The following is a 20,858-nucleotide window of genomic DNA, read 5'->3' on the forward strand; positions in this document are numbered from 1 at the left end:
ATTCTCCAGAAACCGCACAGACTAAAGCTATTCAGAAAAGACAAGCAGCAGTGGTGGCGAGTGAGAAAATCAAATTAATGTTAAGTGATGAATAGTTCACCTGCAGCGAACCTCCGCCGCCCCCCAGTGTGGAGAAATTTTCTCCAGGAGGGGGGTATCAGCCCCCTTCAGCCCTGAGGGGCCCAGCCCTCTCAGAAGGGGCAAGCGTCTTGTTTACTGCTACAGTGAGTAATTGATCACAGATGCCGTACGAGTATGCGACGTGGTCAAGTGACCGCCGCTCCTTGCAGTGTTGCAGAGTGTATTTTAATAAGAGACAGTGCATCTCTTACTTTAGCAGGACAATTAAGGAAAATCCTGCTCCCACTTTATTACCATGGTAAAGATAGTGGACATTGTTGTCTATGCTTAAGACAGCAAGAATCAAACATTCTGCTTTGCTTCATTGAGGAAGTGGCAAGGAAGCAAAAGTACTATGTCAGCTTTTTTTTTTGTGCTAGGGGAGTAACGGCGTGGGGCGCTGTGGCGTCTTCAGATTACTTTTGACTCTACTGAGAGTGACACTGACGCCAGGATAACCAACAAAGAACACTGATCTGTGCGTTAGTGTGAACAAAGTGTCTCACAAAACACAATAAACACTTAAGAGAAGTGTGATCAGCTTCTTTAGAGATAAGATTGTGAACAATAAAGACAAATCTTGTGGAACATAGTGTACCAGTGTGCGTATTCCTAGACTATGGAAGACGAGGACATCCAAGGACACTTCAGCTTCAATCAAGTCACCGATATCTGTCGAAGGTGTGAAGAACACCATAGCTCACGCTACAAGAGCAAGGTAGGTTACGAATTTCTTGTAGTACGGGGGACTGCGCAGTTCTTGAGTCGCAAGGAGTTTGTAATCAACCTATAGTCGGCAGTAAGGTGCGGACTTTTGAGTCCAAACAAGTATGTAATTTGTCAGCCATCAGTGAATGAAATATGCTGACATAACACCCCCTAGGGGTAATTTATAATCTTACAAATTATAACTCTTTACAGCCCGTTGAGAGATGACTTCGACAGCTTCTCAAGACCTTGTCTGCAGGGGCGGCTGTGCAGGCGATGAGCTGTCTTTCTAAGTTACGTACAAACTATTTAAACTTAACTGGTAATGCCATTTCTCAACAACACACAACAGAACACTGCAACACCACTGGCACTACCTACATACTATCATCACACACAACAGAACACTGCAACACCACTGGCACTACCTACATACTATCATCACACACAACAGAACACTGCAACAACACTGGCACTACCTACATACAATCACACACAACAGAACAACAATAACAACAACAACACTGGCACTACTTACACACAACAGAACACAACAACAACAACAACACTGGCACTACTCACACACAACACAACAACAACAACACTGGCACTACTCACACACAACAACAACAACACTGGCACTGTTGAAGATTGAGACACTTATGCAACATTTGGGAATCTTTATTCAGGAAACGTTTTGCCACACAGTGGCTTCATCAGTCCAATACAAAGTAGAAAGGTGTAAGGAGAGAAGGAGTTTGAGGTAATCAGTCCCTCAGCCTGGAGTCGATGTGTACAGTCCATCAATCTTCTAGAATGTACAGCATAGGGCCGTAGACGTGGCTTATATACTGTAGTGAGGTGAGGTGAAGCAGGAGGAGGTGGGGTCATAGTGGTACCATCCACTAGTCGAAGTAGGTCTTCGTCCAAAGGTTGGACAAGTGTTGAAGAATTCTTTGTAACAAGATCCCATGATGCTGCAGTGTCTGACAGTTGTGATGAATGGCTTGAAAAACCGACAAGTTGAAGATTGAGACCTACTTCGACTAGTGGATGGTACCACTATGACCCCACCTCCTCCTGCTTCACCTCCTCACTACAGTACATAAGCCATGTCTACAGCTCTATGCTGTACATTCTACAAGATTGATGGACTGTACACATCGACTCCAGGCTGAGGGACTGATTACCTCAAACTCCTCCTCTCCTTGCGCCTTTCTACTTTGTATTGGACTGATGAAGCCACTGTGTGACGAAACGTTTCCTGAATAAAGATTCCCAAATGTTGCATAAGTGTCTCAATCTTCAACTTGTCGGTTTTTCAAACCATTCATCACAACACTGGCACTACTCACACACAACATGTTTGTTTGGTAGAAATTGGTACACAAAATATAAATTTATTACTTTTTTTTTTTTCAACAAACTGGCCATTCCCACTGAAGTACGGCAGCCAAAAAAGAAAAACAAAAGATTTTTTTTATTTTTTTTTTAACTTTAGTAACGTACACAGAAGAAGGGGTTACTACCCTCTTGCTCCTGGCGTTTGTTGCCTCTTATGACATATATGGCTTACGGAGGAAGAATTCTGTTCCACTTCCCCATGGAGATAAGAGAAAATAAACAAGAACAAGAACTAGTAAGAAAATAAAAGAAAACCCAGAGGGGTGTGTATATATATGCTTGTACATGTATGTGTAGTGTGACCTAAGTGTAAGTAGAAGTAGCAAGGCACACCTGAAATCTTGCATGTTTATGAGACAGAAAAGACACCAGCAATCCTACCATCATGCAAAACAATTACAGTCTTTTGTTTCACACTCACTTGACAGGATGGTAGTACCTCCCTGGGCAGCTGCTGTCTACCAACCTACTACCAAGGAAATTTATTATTTATGTTGTATTCTTTGTGGGCAGTAATCCCCATGTGGTACATGTCAATAACTGGTGGGGAAGCAAGAGAGAATGGGTGATGGTTAGGGAACAAGCAAGTGTCTCCTCTACTAAACCTGGCTACCTCTACTATACTATCTCTTCCATGCAGTTACCTTAAACTCTACTCCCTACACCATGATAAACCAAACAATATTATTTATATTATCCTATTCAGCCATAATGTGCATTTCATATTAACAACTTAAAAGATACAAAATATTGGTTAGTCTTGGGGCAGTGAACAGTAACTAATCTAGCAACTGTGTAGTGATGAGTTCTCATAAACACACTGAGGCAAGAATGAATTTCCCACTACATTCTGGGATTTGATGTGTGTTTGGTTATGGTGGACGTAGTACACCTGGTTAGGCTTCATGAGCACATCCAGGGCTTACTGCTGCCGACCACTACAAATAAAATATAAAACTTATTTGAATATTTAAGATGGAAAATGATTAACAAGTGTAGTTTTGCCCCTGATGTACCAAAGTAGAAATCAACTTTTGAAAAGCATTACTCATGAATAAATAAATCCCATTATTACAATAATAACCAAGAAAAATGCTAAACCTGATAAGGTCACCCAAGTACATACATATTTGGTAGAGCGTGATCCACAAGTGTAGACCAGGTGTGTTGGCTGGTGGAACACTCATGTCTTGTATATAGTATATGATTAAGGTGCAGATGCTCAGGTATATTACTCACACCAACGCCCCACTACACTGTTACTCTGATACAAGCTTACACTACATTACTCACTCATACCCATTATTACATTATGGAAAGAGCTAAACCCATAAGGGTGATGCAATGCTGCAGAGCAAAGAGAAGAGAGATTGTGAGGGAGAGATTGAGTGATGAGGGAAAAACACTGATTCAAGTGATGGTTACAAGTGATAAAGAAGCAATTAGGGAAACAAAGACAATGTCTATTGTTAAGGTGGGGCTTTCAGAGGAGGTAGAGACAAGTGTGTCAGAGCAGAGCAGGTGTCTGAAATGAAGGTTTGGTAAGGTAAGGTCTGTCAGGAAACAAGACAAGTGTTTCCTGATGTGGATCTTAGTCATATGATGATCTGCAGCTGGAGCCTTTGGTCATCTGACTGAGACCTTCCACTGGCTTACCCCTCCACCCCTTTAAAAATTATGAAATTAGATTCATATTCTTCCTGTTTCAAATGAAATTAAATTATTCTCTTATATACCAAACAAGTGATTAACACATGTTGAACTGTAAGAGTGACCTGGTATTATGACACTGGTACAGTATTAACACATGTTGAACTGAAAGAGTGACCTGGTATTATGACAATGGTACAGTATTAACACATGTTGAACTGTAAGAGTGACCTGGTATTATGACAATGGTACAGTATTAACACATGTTGAACTGTAAGAGTGACCTGGTATTATGACAATGGTACAGTATTAACACATGTTGAACTGTAAGAGTGACCTGGTATCATGACAATGGTACAGTATTAGCACATGATGAACTGTAAGAGTGACCTGGTATCATGACAATGGTACAGTATTAACAGACGATGAACTGTAAGAGCGACCTGGTATCATAACAATGCTACAGTATTTACATATGATGAACTGTAGGAGTGACCTGGTATCATGACAATGGTAAAGTATTAAGACATGTTCAACTGTATATCATCTGGCACCATAACAAACATACAGTATTTTTAATTTCATTACTAGAAAAAATAAATGAATCAGACAGGAAATATTTGTTTGGTAGAGATAGTAAATTTTAGGCCAATTACTGTACCATCAAAACTCACCAATACCCAGTGATACCGGTACTGTGGCACACCCTTACTGTCTGGGACCACAAAACTCACCAATACCCAGTGATACTGGTACTGTGGCACACCCTTACTGTCTGGGACCACAAAACTCACCAATACCCAGTGATACCGGTACTGTGGCACACCCTTACTGTCTGGGACCACAAAACTCACCAATACCCAGTGATACCAGTACTGTGGCACACCCTTACTGTCTGGGACCACAAAACTCACCAATACCCAGTGATACCAGTACTGTGGCACACCCTTACTGTCTGGGACCACAAAACTCACCAATACCCAGTGATACCAGTACTGTGGCACACCCTTACTGTCTGGGACCACACTTCCTACTATAACATGGGTTTCTATAAGAAACTAGGTTCTGAGTTCCAAATACTTGAGTAATGAATGATTTTCAGAACTATCTCATTACTTGAAAATAACCTGAATCATCTTTATGAAAATTTTCAACACGCTGAGTAAGTTCTATGTTTTATGCTGTATATTTTTAGATAGGTGAATTTACTGGAACTCCAGGAGGTATCTGAAGTAAGGGTGTGCTAAAGTATTGGCTAATTCCGATGGCATTGGTAATAGCCCAAAACTGATTATCTGTAGTGTAATTTTTTTTTTTTTAAATCATAGCATCACTAATGTGAGCAACACATATATCTTATCTTCCCCAGAGATTATTCCCAGTGTAAGACAAGTGCCTGTTGTGACTTATAAAACTTTAAAAAAAACCTTACCAAAATAAATTATGCTCTGAGGACGGATACCGCACATACATTATAATATTAATGGGCAACTGCTAAATTCTCATTTGAAGACAATTTACCATGAAGATATTTTTGGAGTTTTTAAGAAATCCTATTTAATGAAAAGATTAAGAGCTTAAAAATGGATGAGATAATGCGTCTTCGGCAGTAATACGTGTTTCTGGATTGGGATCCAGAAGCCTCAGTAGTAAGTGATACACCAGAGGTGGATACACAACTTCTGCACGATGAGTAAAGTGCACACTCTCAACTGGAGGTTCACCTGCAGCATCTGGGAAAAGTCCTCGATGCAGTTCCTCCACCACCAATTTTTCTGCTAATTGTTTTTGAAGGTCTTTTTCACATGGTTGGGCATCCACTTTCTTGCCACACTGCTGACTGTGAGCATCTAGTGATGCCACTTTGTTTATAGACGATATCAAACTGTCTCTTGAATGAAGAGGAAAATAGAATTCTGGTGTCATTTGATTCATCTGACCTTTAGTTCTTTTTTTACCTGGTGACACACAGGAGGAGCCTGAGAGCACTGAGCCCTTTTTCTGTACATCTGAAACATGAATTTGTGTTCGTTTCTTACTGGTATGTCCTGAACCTTGTGAAAATGTGCCTGATTTTGTAGGAGGTATGAGGCATACACATGCACCTCGCTGGAAGCAGTCAGTACATTGTTCGAGTTTGGCATTGGCACCGGCGCTCACCAAAGTATCGTTGCGAAGAATTTCACATACTTTCATGAGGTCAAGCGGCTTTCTATCTTCACTGCATGTAAGCAACTTTCCTGCAAATAAACAATGAAATATTAGTAGTATACACTTTTTCTTTGGGTCACCCTGCCTTGGTGAAAGATGACCATTGTGTTAAAATTTAAACCTCACATGATAAGCACATTCAAAATTACAGGAGGATATTCAAATGACAGAGGATGGGTTACTGAAGTTATTTGGATATATAAAGACAATGCCATGGGAAAGTGGGAAAGAATCTTTCCTCCATAAGCCATGAGTGTTGTAAGAGGCAACTAAACCAGTAACTGGTTTCATTAATAGTATGAACAATTCACTACTCACCAGCTATAACTAAACCAACAAGGCTAAATGAGACGAGTGCAACCATAATTGACCATATATGGACAAATATACTAGCTTCCCTCAAATCAGGGATAATCACACACAACACTACTGACCACTACCCAGCCTTCCTCCTAACATTTCTAAGCAACTATTGGAATATAGTAAGATCTCTTTTTGACTCCATGATGAGACATCAATGAATAACTTCACTGCAGTGTTAACCTCAATCAGGTCCTGCTTTGCCTCACCTCACTACAGTATGTAAGCCACGTCTATGGCCCTATACTGTACATTCTACAAGATTGATGGACTGAACACATTGAGTCCAGGCTGAGGGACTGATTACCTCAGACTCCTCTCCTTATACCTTTCTGCTTTGTACTGGACTGATGAAGCCACTGTGTGGCGAAACGTTTCTTCAATAAAGATTCCCATATGATGCATAAGTGTCTCAATTCTTCATGACGGTTTTACCTGACAAGCCATTTTCAGGAACATAACTACCATGTTAAATGATGGTCTACTGTATTCCATTTTCAAAATAGGGTCCAGAATAAACAATGCAGGCATTCCTGGCACTAAAATAACATTTACTCTGTTTATTAGTTATGTTTCCAGGCTTTACAGACAAATTCCATTTTGATATTTTATTCACAATTTTTATTCAGTACGCTGAGGTCAGTGGTCAGTACACTGAGGTCAGTGGTCACATGTGGTCATACTTGCCTAAGTTCTTGGGAGTTAGCATGGGGTGTTACCAAGCATGGCTTGTTGTAGTGTTCTAGAATCTCAGGTTCAAGTGTTGAAGGAGGTTCTACTTCTTCAGGAGGAAAATAGGAGGCTGAAGCTTTGCAAAGATGAGTTTGGGAGTGTGTGAGATGGATTTAGCTGGTAAGGAGGAAATGGTCACCAGCAGTGATAGTGGCAGCCGCTTTAAGTGGCAAGTGGTTCACAGTTTAGGAAGAAGGAAGAAACGGAGGGTTAATAGAGAAGATGTGGAGGTAGGAAAACGATTCTCTGTTCTCCAGGACAAGTGTACGTCAGTGGTTAGTAAGGTTGAAGGTACCACTGATTCCCCTGCTAATCAAGGTGAGAATATTCTAATTGTAGGAGATTCTCAGGTAAGATTGTGAGGGAAAAGTTCAACAGATAGGAGTAGCGAGTGAATATATGACAACGATAGTTTGATTGGCAGTCTGCTTGTTAAGGTAGGGTCAGTGTCTAGCTCCCGCTATCCCTCCCCCTCCCTTTCTCCACACTGAAAGGCAATGTGTGGGACTCTTGACTCGCAGCTCCCAACATATCTGTAAGTGAAATGCCTCTGCTCCTGTTTTATTTAATTAGTTAAAAGCTTCACTTTTATCTAATCTTGAGACTTAGTTCATCCTGCCTTGACTTTCATGTTTAAAAATCTTGTCTTTAAATCCTTACCATTCTTTTAAATGCCTTACACTTCTCATGGAGAGTGATTTGTCAAGCAGTGGTTAACTTTTGTCTCTAGCTCGGACTGCCAGCTAGGGTCGTCTGGCGACTACAGAGAGAGTTTGAAGGAGAGGAACCTAACCAGGTTAAGAGACATCACCCACGATCTACGTACCATATTGTAGCTACACCCAGGCAGCTACCCCTCATCTCTGCAGTGGTGACAGACCTGCGTTCCTATCATCTTGACGGATCATTCAAGGGTAGACATACTGTGAATGAATAATCATTGGGTTGTCACTCACCAGCTGTGACCCCCCCACATCATCAGCAATGGCTACATTGTCTACAATGCACTGTGTCAACAACATTGACATGATCTACCATTCCACCTCTACAAATTAGCATTGAATTCAATTATCATTTTTTTTCTATTTCGCTTTTCATTTTTCTTTCAAATAGGATAAAAGCTCATGTTAAAGTGTTTTACATTTTCAATTCTTACAATAAAATGTTTATATTTGTGTGTTATTGTTATTTTTTCTATTATTTCTTTTCCTGAGGAGGAGCCAGCCTTGATAATACTAACATAACAGGGTTGAGTAAGCCTTCACAAGTGGCGCCCTTGCAAAGATACTCAACTGGATCAAGATTCGACTCCATCTCAAATCTACCATTGGAACTTCAATGCTGCATACCACAGATGGTTACCACCAGCCATGAGTAATCATTCTCTATGGTAGGACTACAGTACAGGTATTTAAAAGATTTGGTGATTGTAAGTCAAGTCAGGGCAGGATATATACTAGTTAATTCTGCCACCTTTGTTTTTGAGCTTGAAGCGATTTGGAGGAATAGACACTAGGGACCCGAGATTTTCCAGTGACAAGTTACTTCATTGAGCTTTATTTATTATATAAAGGGAACTGTTGTAGGACACTCTTGATTTGTTGGTGAGAAGATTGGATAGTCAAGGGACCCCATTCAACTTACTGTTTGGTCGGAGCCGGCATAGAACCCTCCGTTTTCCTTCATACATACTGTTTAATCGAAGCAGGGATCGAACCCTCTAATTTATTTACAGTTTCAGTGGAGCAGGAATTGAACCCTCCATTTTCTTTGATATCCGTTTCATTTTCATTTACAAGTATGGAGAAATACCAGTTTTGGACAAACGCTGGGAGTAAGTTAGGAATAACAGGGAAAAATTTAGAAGCTTTCATTAGCACTAAGATCCAGGAAAGAATTGAGAGAGAGAGAGAGAGAGAGAGAGAGAGAGAGAGAGAGAGAGAGAGAGAGAGAGAGAGAGAGAGAGAGAGCGAGAGAGAGAGAGAGAGAGAGAGAGAGAGAGAGGAGAGAGAGAGAGAGGAGAGAGGAAAGAGAGAGAGAGAGAGAGAGAGAGAGAGAGAGAGAGAGAGAGAGAGAGAGAGAGAGAGAGAGAGAGGAGAGAGAGGAGAGGAGAGAGAGAGAGAGAGAGAGAGAGAGAGAGAGAGAGAGAGAGAGAGAGAGAGAGAGAGAGAGAGAGAGAGAGAGAGAGAGAGAGAGAGAGAGAGAGAGAGAGAGAGAGAGAGAGAGAGAGAGAGAGAGAGAGAGAGAGAGAGAGAGAGAGAGAGAGAGAGAGAGAGAGAGAGAGAGAGAGAGAGAGAGAGAGAGAGAGAGAGAGAGAGAGAGAGAGAGAGAGAGGAGAGAGAGGAGAGGAGAGGAGAGGAGGAGAGAGGAGGAGGAGGAGGAGGAGGAGGAGGAGAGGAGGAGGAGGAGAGGAGAGGAGAGAGGAGGAGAGAGAGAGAGAGAGAGAGAGAGAGAGAGAGAGAGAGAGAGAGAGAGAGAGAGAGAGAGAGAGAGAGAGTGAGTGAGTCCACACGCACAACCTGGCTATGGGAAAGAGGTAATTGGCCAGCCCTTTGCTCTGAGCTCGCCACCACCGACTGGAATGCTCTTCTCCAGGGGGATGTTGACAACCAAGTGAAAGCCTTCACTGGACACATCCTTAATCTGCAACAAGAACACATTCCTCACCGGCAATATGTGACAAAGCCTACAGATCAGCCTTGGTTTGGCTTTCGTTGTAGAGAGGCTGCTACTGCTAAGTACAAAGCATGGCGAAGGTATAAGAGACATCCTACCACCTATAACAGGAACTTGCACATGCAAGCCTGTAGGCATATGGGTGATGTTCAAAAGTGGGCCATTGCTAAATGGGAGGTGGACACTAAAAGAAAGTTAGCATCAGGTAGGGTAGGCTCCAAAACCTGGTGGTCCCTGGTCAAGGACAGACAAGGTTATCTGCCTGATGAACTTATTCCACCTCTAAATCGACAGGATGGGACCACCTCTACTAGTAGTCAAGAGAAGGCGGACCTCTTTGCTGAACACTTTGCTACCAAAATGCAAGTTCCTGATCCAGCAAGGGACCCTCCTTGGCTAGCTGCAAGAACTGTGTCAAAACTGTCAGTGGTGACAATAAGGCAGGAGGAGGTGCATTTCCTTCTTAAATCACTTGACCAAGAAAAGGCTGTGGGCCCAGACAAGTTGAGCTCCCAAGATTGTTGAGAAGATGTGCAGACCAGCTAGCAGCACCTCTAACTCGCATCTTTCAGCACTGCCTAGTACAGTGTAAATGGCCCTCTCCATGGAAAGAGGCAAATGTAGTCCCTGTTCACAAAAAGAAGAGCAGAGCAGAAATCAGCAACTACAGACCAGTGTCACTCCTGTCAATCACTGGTAAGATCCTTGAGACAATAATCTCAAGACAAATGACAGATTTTTTTGACTACCACTCACTACTTTGTGATCGTCAATATGGCTTCAGGAAAGGTTACTCTGCTGCTGATCTGTTGTTAAACCTCTCCACTAAGTGGCACCAGTCACTGGATGAATCCAAAGTCAGCTGTGTGGTAGCACTGGACATTGCTGGCGCTTTCGACTGGGTGTGGCACCAGGGCCTCTTAGCAAAACTTCAAGCACTGGGAATTGCAGGCTCTACGCTATGTCTCCTCAGTGATTACCTTCATGGTAGATCTCTAAGTGTAGTCCTCAATGGAATGGAATCAGCAAGGCATCCTATTGGGGCAAGCGTTCCACAAGGAAGCGTGCTGGGTCCACTGTTATGGAATGTCTACTTCAACGACCTTCTTCATCTCATCCCAGAATCACATGCATATGCAGACGACTGTACACTGACATTCACTTATCCAAGAGAAGAAATGCCAACTGCTCTAAGCTACATCAATCACCAGCTGAGAGCTATATCAGCTTGGGGAAATAGACGGCAAGTAACATTTGCACCTGAGAAAACACAAATGATGATCGTCTCTAGGCACCATGATGGTAATGCTGGTGCAGTAGTAAGGATGAATGGGAGGATGTTGGCACCTGGAGAAGAAGTTGATATCCTTGGGGTGAAATTTGACTCCAAACTAACCATGAAGAACCATGTTGTAAATCTTGCAAACAAGGCAGCCAGGAAGCTTACAGCACTTCGCCGTATCTCGCATCTGCTTGACAGTAGGGGTTGCAAGATCCTGTACGAGGCACAAGTACGCTCACACCTTGAGTATGCTCCACTTTCTTGGTTTGCCTGCCCCCCCTCTCATCTGCGACTGCTTGACAGAGTAGAGAACAGAGCAAGACGTCTCATCTCTCGCCTGGACCCATCCTGGATAGATCTGTCATTTCAGCAGAGCCTTCAACATAGGAGGGATGTGGGTGGCCTTACTGTTATGTACAAGGCCAATATTGTCAAAATACCACACTTGGATCCACTTCGAGGACAGCGTGAAACAAGCTTTTATGCCACAAGACGGGCAGAAAGCAGCAACTTCACTCTGGCTGTACCCTTCTCCAGAACATCACTCCATCTGAGATCATACATACCCAGGATGACTCGAGTATGGAACACATTCGTACAGCATAATGATGTCAACGAGATAAAGTCAGTTGATCAAATGAAAATGCTGGCCCACAGATGGCTCCAACTTCATCCTGTTCCCTACTTGTATGTCTCATAACAATAAAAATGCTTTCAAATGAGCTGATGTAGGTAACAGCTCTTAGCTTGCCAATAAAGTTAGGAATCCTTAACCTGTAAATAGCTTGTCAATAAAGTTAGGGATCCTTAACCTTGTCAAATCCTGTGTAAAAAAAAAAAAAAAAAAGAGAGAGAGAGAGAGAGAGAGAGAGAGAGAGAGAGAGAAAGGAGCGAGATCAAATTGAAAGAGAAAACCAAGATAGACAGTTAGAAAGAGAGTGAGAAGACATAAAGGAGCATAATAGACTTGACTGTGAGGAGAGAGCTAAAGTCCATGAGGAACAAGCTAAAATACGTGAGGAACAAGCTAAATTAAGAGAACTTGAGGAAAGAGCAAAAGATAGGGAACCTGAGGAAAAAGCTAGAGAGAATGAGTTACGAGAGAGAGAGAAAGATCGTGAGGTAGAGAAGGCATGCCTTGAATTAGAAAATAAAAAGTTAACCTTTACACAACAGAAATTGGATGAAGGAGTAATTGAACATCATGCAGCTAGCCCACATATTCCAACACCTAACTTACCTCCCTTCACAGAGGGTGAAGACATAACTTCATACATTATTAGGTTTGAAAATACTGCTACCCTCTGTGAATGGCCATTTGACACCTGGGCTACCAGGTCAGGTATGTTATTTTCCGGTACAGCTTTGAATATCTATGCAACTTTGTCTCAGGATATCATATGTAATTATAACCTACTTAACCCTTTCAGGGTCCATGCCGTAGATCTATGGCTTTACATTCAGGGCCCAAACTGAAGATCTATGCCAAAATTCTAGCGGCGTCAAATTTAGCACGAGAAGGTTGGCAGGCATACATGTGAGAGAACGGGTCTGCGTGGTGTGTGTGCACCATAAACAAAAATTCTAGGCGCCTGCATAGCATTGTGGGAACGCCGGCTCAGTTACCTTTGTTCACCATGCCTTGTCGCAAGGCAGCTCTCACTCCAAGGAAAATTGGGACTCTCCTCTTCCTATCTGATAGTTCTGACTCTGATGGAAGTGGAAATGAAGACGAATTCTTTGGCTTTGATCAGTTAGTGACTGAAAGGAATGCCAGGATATCGATAATAGTGCAGAAAACCCTGACGATCCTCAACCTTCTACCTCTGGTGTGGGCACGCCTCAGTCACATTCAGTTGTACCTCACTGCTATTATTTTTGTGTGGCCAGGCTACTGATTTTAGTAATGATGATGATAGTGACATGGATTGTGATTTTATTGCTCTTGACAATCATTCGAGTAGTGATAGTGAGTTAACATATTAATCAGTGAAGCGTCGGTATATACGCCACAGCATGCACTCGGGTAGTGTTCCTTATGCAGTGCCCAGAGGATGGAGTACATCCCAGAGTACGTCCCGTGGCCCTACACAAGGAATAGACAGTGAAAGTGATGATGATGTGGCTACGCTTGGCATGGATACACCACAGGCATCAGTAGGTGGTGGTAGTGGTGACGGTAGTGCCACGGACATGCATGACTCACCAGCCCAGGCTGGGACCCACGCTGCTGACTCCTCAGTTCAAGGACAAAGCGGAGCGTCAGCCACCAGCCCACCACAACCACAACTACCAGCACAACCAGCTTATGATGTCCAGTATCCACCAGCAAACCGTATCTGGGATTAGCAGCAAAATCCCAATTTTGTTCCCAAGCCCCACCACTTTGATGACTCTGAAAGTGGAATTCTACCAACTTGTCCCCTTGCAAACACTGCAAATGAACTGGAATTCTTTGAACTATTCTTTGACCAGCCCTTGATGGAAACTATTGTCAGGGAAAGTAACAAGTATTTTGAGTACACCATGGCAAATATGATGATATCACCACAGTCAAGACTACACCGGTGGAAAGAGATGACTGTTGCAGAAATGTATTTGCTTTTTGCAACAATAATGCTTATGCCTCATGTCTATAAGCATAATATAAAATCATACTGGTCCACAGATCAGCTAATCTGTACCCCGGTCTTCAGTGAAATCATCCCAGTGAACAGGTTTATCTTACTGTTACGTATGTTGCACTCCTCTGACAAAACCAGACCTGACAGAAGAGACAGGTTATACAAGATTAGAAATCTTTTTATGTATCTGAAACAAAAGTTCAACATGTACTTTTATCCATTCAAGAATCCTGTACTTGACGAGTCTTTGATTTTGTTCAAAGGTAGACTGTCATTCAAACAGTATATACCGAGCAAGAAGAAACGCTTTGGTATAAAACTGTTTGTACTCTGTGACTGTGACAGTGGCCTGGTATTGGATATTGTTGTATACACGGGAAGTACGTACAACATTGAAAGATACCGGGATGTTACTGGGTATCTCAGGTGATGTAGTGAGAAGCATGATGGCACCTTATCTGGGTAAGGGGCATACATTATATACTGATAACTGGTACACAAGCCCTTTACTCAGTGATTTCTTGTGAGTGAACATGACAGATGTGTGTGTCACAGCGCGTTCTAATCGTAAACATATGCCCAGGTTCGATGCAGGCACTCGTGGTGAAGAGGTGCAGGTGTTTACTGCCAATGACATCATGGCATTATGGTGGCATGACAAACGAGATGTCACATTGCTGACAACCATTCACCGTAATGAAATGCAAGACAGTGGCAAAGTTGATAGAGTGACTAATGAACATATTCGAAAACCAGTGACAGTGACTGATTATACACAAAACATGCACTTGGTTGACAAATGTGACATGCAGATTGGCTTTGTTGATTGTGTTCGTAAGAGTTACAAGTGGTGCATGAAACTTTTCTTCCATCTCACGACATTTCAATGCATATAATATGTACCAAGTGAAGACTGGCAACAGACCACCGTATGGTGAATTTTGTTTATCTATTGTCAGACAATTTAATAATGAAATATCAGGTAACAAAACCATCCTCGAACTCCTCAGGATATACCCAAGCGTTTGAGGAGGGAAGGTGATCACTTCATAATACAGTTTCCTGCAGCTAAGAAAAAATTGGCTCAGAAGAGATGTGTTGTCTGTGCACAAACAAAACAGCAGCAACAAAGACACTCGGTTTACGTGCGAGGAATGTAAGGTATCTCTGTGCATGATACTTTGTTTCAAGTTCCACAAGCTGCAGCAATTCTATAATCATGTCCAGTGACTGTACATATGTAAATATATGATAGAACATTAGTATTATACAAGATTTGTGCATGTTTATTGTAATAAACAAAAGTGGTAAACAATATTATAATAATAACTTTAGTACGGCTATTGTGTTCAATACAGTGAGTGTATATATACATTATATACAGTATTGGTCTCACAGGCCACAAATGTTACTAGGAAAAGAAAAAAGTATAAAAAACGTAAAATAAAGAAATGCGAGTATGTGGAAATTGCTGATGTTGCCGCCACCCGGTCATTTTGGGTCAACTTCCCGCCTCTGTATCTCGGTAAGTACTGATCAGACTTTTTTTTCTTTTATCTTCACAAAAATATACTCTTCAATTCTGTAAGAATTTTTTTTTTTTTTTTTCAAAATTTCTTGGACACTGGGGCACCCCTTCCGATTTTGGCCTTGGACCCTGAAAGGGTTAAGAAGGCAATCCTTAACCCTTTCAGGGTCCGTGTCGTAGATCTAGGGCTTTATGTTCAGGGTCCAAACCGTAGATCTATGCCATGAGCTCAGCTCACTCTGATAAGCTGTGAGTGGTAAATTTGGGCCTAGATATGAGAGAATACATCTATGTGGTATGTGTGCACTACATAAAACAAATCCTGCAGCACACAGTGTATAATGAGAGAAAAAAAACTGAGACAGTGATTTTCGATTAAAACAGCGACTTAGCAGTGTTTTTCGTATGTTTTTTATAGTTGTATTTGCAATTTCTTGGTCTCATTTGATAGAATGGAAGACATATTACAGAAACAGAAATGATTTTGATTGGTTTTAGCACTGGAAATGGCTTCAAACTGAGCTCAAAGTAGAGGAAATGTTAAATTTTTGCCGATGTTCAAGAGTAAACAAACGACCTTACATGTCTAATAATTACACGCCAGCTGGAGGGTCTAATATACATTCACAAATGTGGTGATGATATTTATACAATTATTACAATATTGCATAACAGTAAATCTTCTATTTTTTGGTTTGAATAAAAATTCATTATGTGAATAAAAAATCAAAATGGAATTCATTTGTAAAGCCTTAAAATGTAACTAATGAACAAAGGAAATGTTAGTTTAGTGCCAAGAATACCTACATTGTTTATTCTGGACCCTATTTTGAAACTGGAATATTTTGAACTTTGTGTTAAATTGACCAAATTACCAATTTCCAATCACTTTATTTTGTAGTTGAAACAGTTGACTTGGCGATTTCTTGTACTCAATCGATAGAATAGAAGTAATACTAGTGAAATAGCTAAGAATTTGGCCGACTAGAATAATGTAATTGGCCTAAAATGGGAGTCAAAGTTGGTAAAATCGCCGATTCGTAAATATCACCGACACATCAAAATTCGTAAGAGCATAATTTCGTAAATTTTCCATCAAATTTCATACTTTTTGTTTTATTACCGTCAGAAAAAGATTCTCTACCATTTCATAAGATTTTTTTTTTTTTTTTTTTTTAAATTCTTGGACCTTGAAAGGGTTACAGCATACCAAAACACTACAAATTCTTATAGGAAAGATTTCAGGTATGTCACCTTACAGCATGGCTAAAACTTTCAGCAGTTGCAGGTTACTCTCTTTTTGTTGTTCGATTTTTGGATAGAGAGCTCAGGAATTGATCACAGTTATGAATCTCTTAGAGACTTCATGGTTGCTGACCAGTTCTCGACAGGTCTTCTCCACCAGATATGAATATTTATTAGAGAACGTAACCTGATTAAAGCTGAGGAAGTTGCTGAGGCTGCTGACTTGTATGCTGAGGCTCACAATTCCTATAAAGATCTAAAGGGATCAATCCCTAAGGGCAAGGGTTCACCGGATCTTAAAAAAACAAAGCCTCTAGTAGAAGGTAAACTGATATCTTTTATTCCGGTTTGTCACTTATGTGGTGTTAAGGGACATAAACATCCCGATTGTCCTTCTAAGAAAGTGCAAAAAGTTGGTACGTGTTTTAAAGACAGTAATGACAAGGCACCCTTCTGTTCGGGAACAGTTAATGGAATTAACCCTTTGACTGCTTTGGTAGTATATATACGTCTTACGAGCCATCATTTTTGACGTATATACACCTACCATCCGACTTACGACCGAGTTCGGTTCCGAGAAACCGGTTGTAAGTCAAAATGGTCGTAAGTCGAACTTTACTACTGGATATCAACAAAACATTTTTGTAATGACTTTATTTTATTGTTTTATTTTGGTATTTCATGTTTTACTTTACTTTTTATGTTGTTAGTACTGTATTTTATACTGTAAGGTTTAGGATAAACACTGTGTACAACACAAATAGTTGTTTATTGCCCAGAAATTTGGCATAAAAAACACGGTCGTAAGTCGAGTGGTCGTAAGTCGAGCAGGTCGTAAGTCGGATGGTAGGTGTATACTCATAAATACTAGCGGCTTCAAATCAAGCAGGAGAAAGCTGGTAGGCCCACATGTGAGAGAATGGGTCTGTGTGGTCAGTGTGCACCATATAAAAAAAATCCTGCAGCATGCAGTGCATAATGAGAAAAAAAAAACTGACTATTTTTTTTAATTAAAATGCCGACTTTGTGGTCTATTTTCATATAGTATTTATGGTTGTATTCTCATTTTCTTGGTCTCATTTGATAGAATGGAAAACATATTATAGAAATAGAGGTGATTTTGATTGGTTTTACTATAAAAAGAACCTGGAAATGGAGCTCAAAGTAGGGGAAATGTTTGATTTTTGCCGATGTTCAAAAGTAAACAAATGATGTCATTGTCCAATAAATGTCCAAGTAGCCATTCTAATATGCAGTAATAAATGAGTTGACATTATTTATACAATTATTACAATATTGCAGTAGTCTGCATAACAGTAAATCTTCTATTTTTTGTTTGAATAAAAATTCAAAATAGAAAGCAAGAGTAATATCAGAGGGGCCTGGAGATGTGACTGATGAACAAAGAAAATGTTATTTTAGAGCCAGGAATGTCTGCACTGTTCATTCTGGACCCTATTTTGAAATTGTCATGTTTTTTTAATTTTTGTGAAATTGGCCAAATTGCAAATTTCTGAACATGTTATTGGGTAGTTGAAATTGGTAAATGGGCAGTTTTTTGTACTCAATTGATAGAAAATATGGAGTTCTAAAAAATAGCTATGAGTTTGGTTGACTGGAACAATGGAATTAGCCGAAACTAGGGCTCAAAGTGGGCAAAATCGCCAGTTTGTAAATATCGCCGAAGTTGCTAACTTCGTGAGAGCGTAATTCCGTCAGTTTTCCATCAAATTTCGTTCTTTTGGTGTCATTACCATCAGGAAAAGATTCTCTATCATTTCATAAGAAAATTTTTTTTTTTTTTTTTAATTTTTGCGACACCAGGAGACACCTCAGGATTTGGGATTGCGACAGTCAACCATTTTACGAGACACTGGATGCACTTGTATAGTCATTTCTGATAAGCTGTTCCCTAACCTAAAAGACACTCATGCCTCTGCTATCCTTTCAGACTACTTGGGCCGTACAGACACTTTCTTACCATCCGTTGTTACATTAGGTCTAAATGGTTCACAGGTTGGTCCGAAGCCATACTAGCCCCCATCACCTCTTGCTCCGTACTAATAGGTAATGTAAAAGGTGTCATTCTTCCTTCTGAGGCTGACCTTTCATCACCAACCATGTAAAATCAGAAAAGCCCCTCGACAGTTCAGTTTCAGAGGAGGCAATGTCTCGTGATATTCATTTGGGGTTAGAAACCAGTGATACTACTCTCGAAAGAGAGGTAGTAGAATCGCCGGTTCACTTGTTAGATGAAAGTGAGGATATCGCCTCTGATACTATAAATGTCTTGACTAGGGCTCAGACCAAAGCCCAGGCTTCTCCTACTGTCCCTCCGTTGATTTTCCCTGACTTTAAGCCTTTAGATATATCTAAGGACTTCTTTGTCAATTTATAACGTAATTGTCCTGCTCTTCAGAACTGCCATAATGCAGCTAGCAAAAATCAAGATAATCAAGCAAAAAACTTTTCATATAAATTTGAATATATTAGAGGTATCTTGTATAAATCAGTATTCAAATTCAATTCAGATGAGATAGTTGTCCCAAGTCAATGCAGAGAGACCGTTCTTAAAATGTCCCATGACCTGCCAGTGGCCGGACATTTCTCACATCTTAAAATCTTGACTAAAATTAGGGAAACCTATTTTTGGCCCAAAATGTCCTCAGATATCACTACATATTGTAGATCATGTAAAGTTTGCCAACTGTCATCCACCTGAGGTACCAGGCGAGTACCTATGGTCAAAATGCCAATCTTTATGATACCGTTTGAAAGAGTAACTATTGACATTGTTGGTCCTTTATCACCACTTTCATCTGGAGGACATAGATATATATTAACATTAGTTGATTATGCTTCGAGTTTCCATAAGTGCTTGAAGCACTTCTGTCCATCTTCTCCAGAGTTGGCATCCCTAGAGAAATTTTGTTGGGCCGTGGGACACAATTCACTCCTGAACTAATGCAACATCTCTATCAACTTCTGGGAGTGAAACCTCTCTTCACCACACCCTATCATCCCAGCTGTAATGGGAGGATTGAGCGCCAGCATTCAATTCTCAAGTCCATTTTAAGGAAACTTTGCTCCCTTAAACCTAGGGAGTGACATCGTTACCTACCCTGTGCTTTGTTTGCCATGAGGGAAGTTCCCAGTGACTTTTGGGTTTTCACCTTTTGAACTGTATGGTAGACAGGCCAGAGGTCTATTGTCCATCCTTCATGACTTATGGACTAATGAGAAGGGAAATGCTGAGGTCCAGTCTTCTTATCAGTTTCTCCTTGACCTGAGATCCAAACTTGAGGAGACCTCTGACATAGTTTCAAAAAACTTAAGCTTATCAATGGACCCGTACAAAACCTATTTTGATGCCAAAATTTTGGCACCAACCCTTTCAGGGTTGGTGCCGTACTAGTATGGTTTGTGCGCTAGGGTTGGTGCCATACCAGTATGCATAAATTCTAGCGGCTTCAAATTAAGCAGGAAACAGTTGGTAGGCCTAGATGTGAGAGAATGGGTCTGCGTGGTCGGTGTGCGCGGTATAAAAAAAATTCTGGGACCCAGTGGCACATTGTGGGAACGCCATTTTAGTAGACCTTGCTCACCATACCTCGTGGTAAGAAGCTCCTCACTCCTCAGCGAACTGGGACACTTTTGTTCCCAGTGACAGTTCTAATACAGATGGAAGTGCCAGTGAAGGCGAGTCTCAAGGTTTTGATGAGGTTGTGACCGAAACTAATGACCATAATATCAGTAATAGTGAGGAAAACCCAGATGACCCTCAGCTTTCCACCTCTGGTGCTGGGCTGTCTTGTTCACGTTCAGTTGCACCAGAATCAAAGAGGAAACTCCTATATTCCCAAATCCTGGACTCATATGTGAGCACTGGTGATGACAGTGATAGTGAATATGAACTACAAGCTCTTGAAAACAGTTCCAGTAGTGATAGTGAAGTGGAATATTCTCCAGTGAAATGTCAGTATATATGACAGTACATGCGCTCTGGTAGTGTGCCATATGCTATTCCAAGGGGAAGGAGTATATCTCGGAGTACATCCCATGGCTGTACAACAGGAACAGACAGTGAAAATGAAGATGATAGTGTTGCAATTGGGATGGAAAATGTGCATGGTGGTGGTAGTGGTGGTGCCGGCCGTGAGGCACCAGCAGTGGGCCATGCTGCCACCCACGCCGCTGCCTCAGCTGATCTACAACAAAGGCCACCATCCCCCACCCACCCATCACACCAGCCTCTACAACCACAACCACCTGTCAATATCCAGTACCCACCAGCAGATGGCACCTGGGATTGGCAGGA

General features: G+C 41.2%; 1 protein-coding gene across 4 annotated transcripts in view; it reads right to left on the bottom strand.

The window, feature by feature from the left end:
• Positions 1 to 5,133: 5,133 nt before the first annotated feature.
• The window catches only part of LOC128695217 (cell division cycle 7-related protein kinase-like), a 299,888-nt gene continuing 284,163 nt past the window's right edge, over positions 5,134 to 20,858 (bottom strand). For all 4 annotated transcript variants that reach the window (XM_070091499.1, XM_070091498.1, XM_053785734.2 and 1 more), the window contains one exon: positions 5,134 to 6,122. In XM_070091499.1, the coding sequence (XP_069947600.1) occupies positions 5,452 to 6,122 (671 nt within the window). In that variant the 3' untranslated portion in view covers positions 5,134 to 5,451. The remainder of the gene's footprint in view (positions 6,123 to 20,858) is intronic.

Source organism: Cherax quadricarinatus, chromosome 35, assembly GCF_038502225.1.
Source record: "Cherax quadricarinatus isolate ZL_2023a chromosome 35, ASM3850222v1, whole genome shotgun sequence".
Classification (NCBI taxonomy): Eukaryota; Metazoa; Arthropoda; class Malacostraca; order Decapoda; family Parastacidae; genus Cherax; species Cherax quadricarinatus.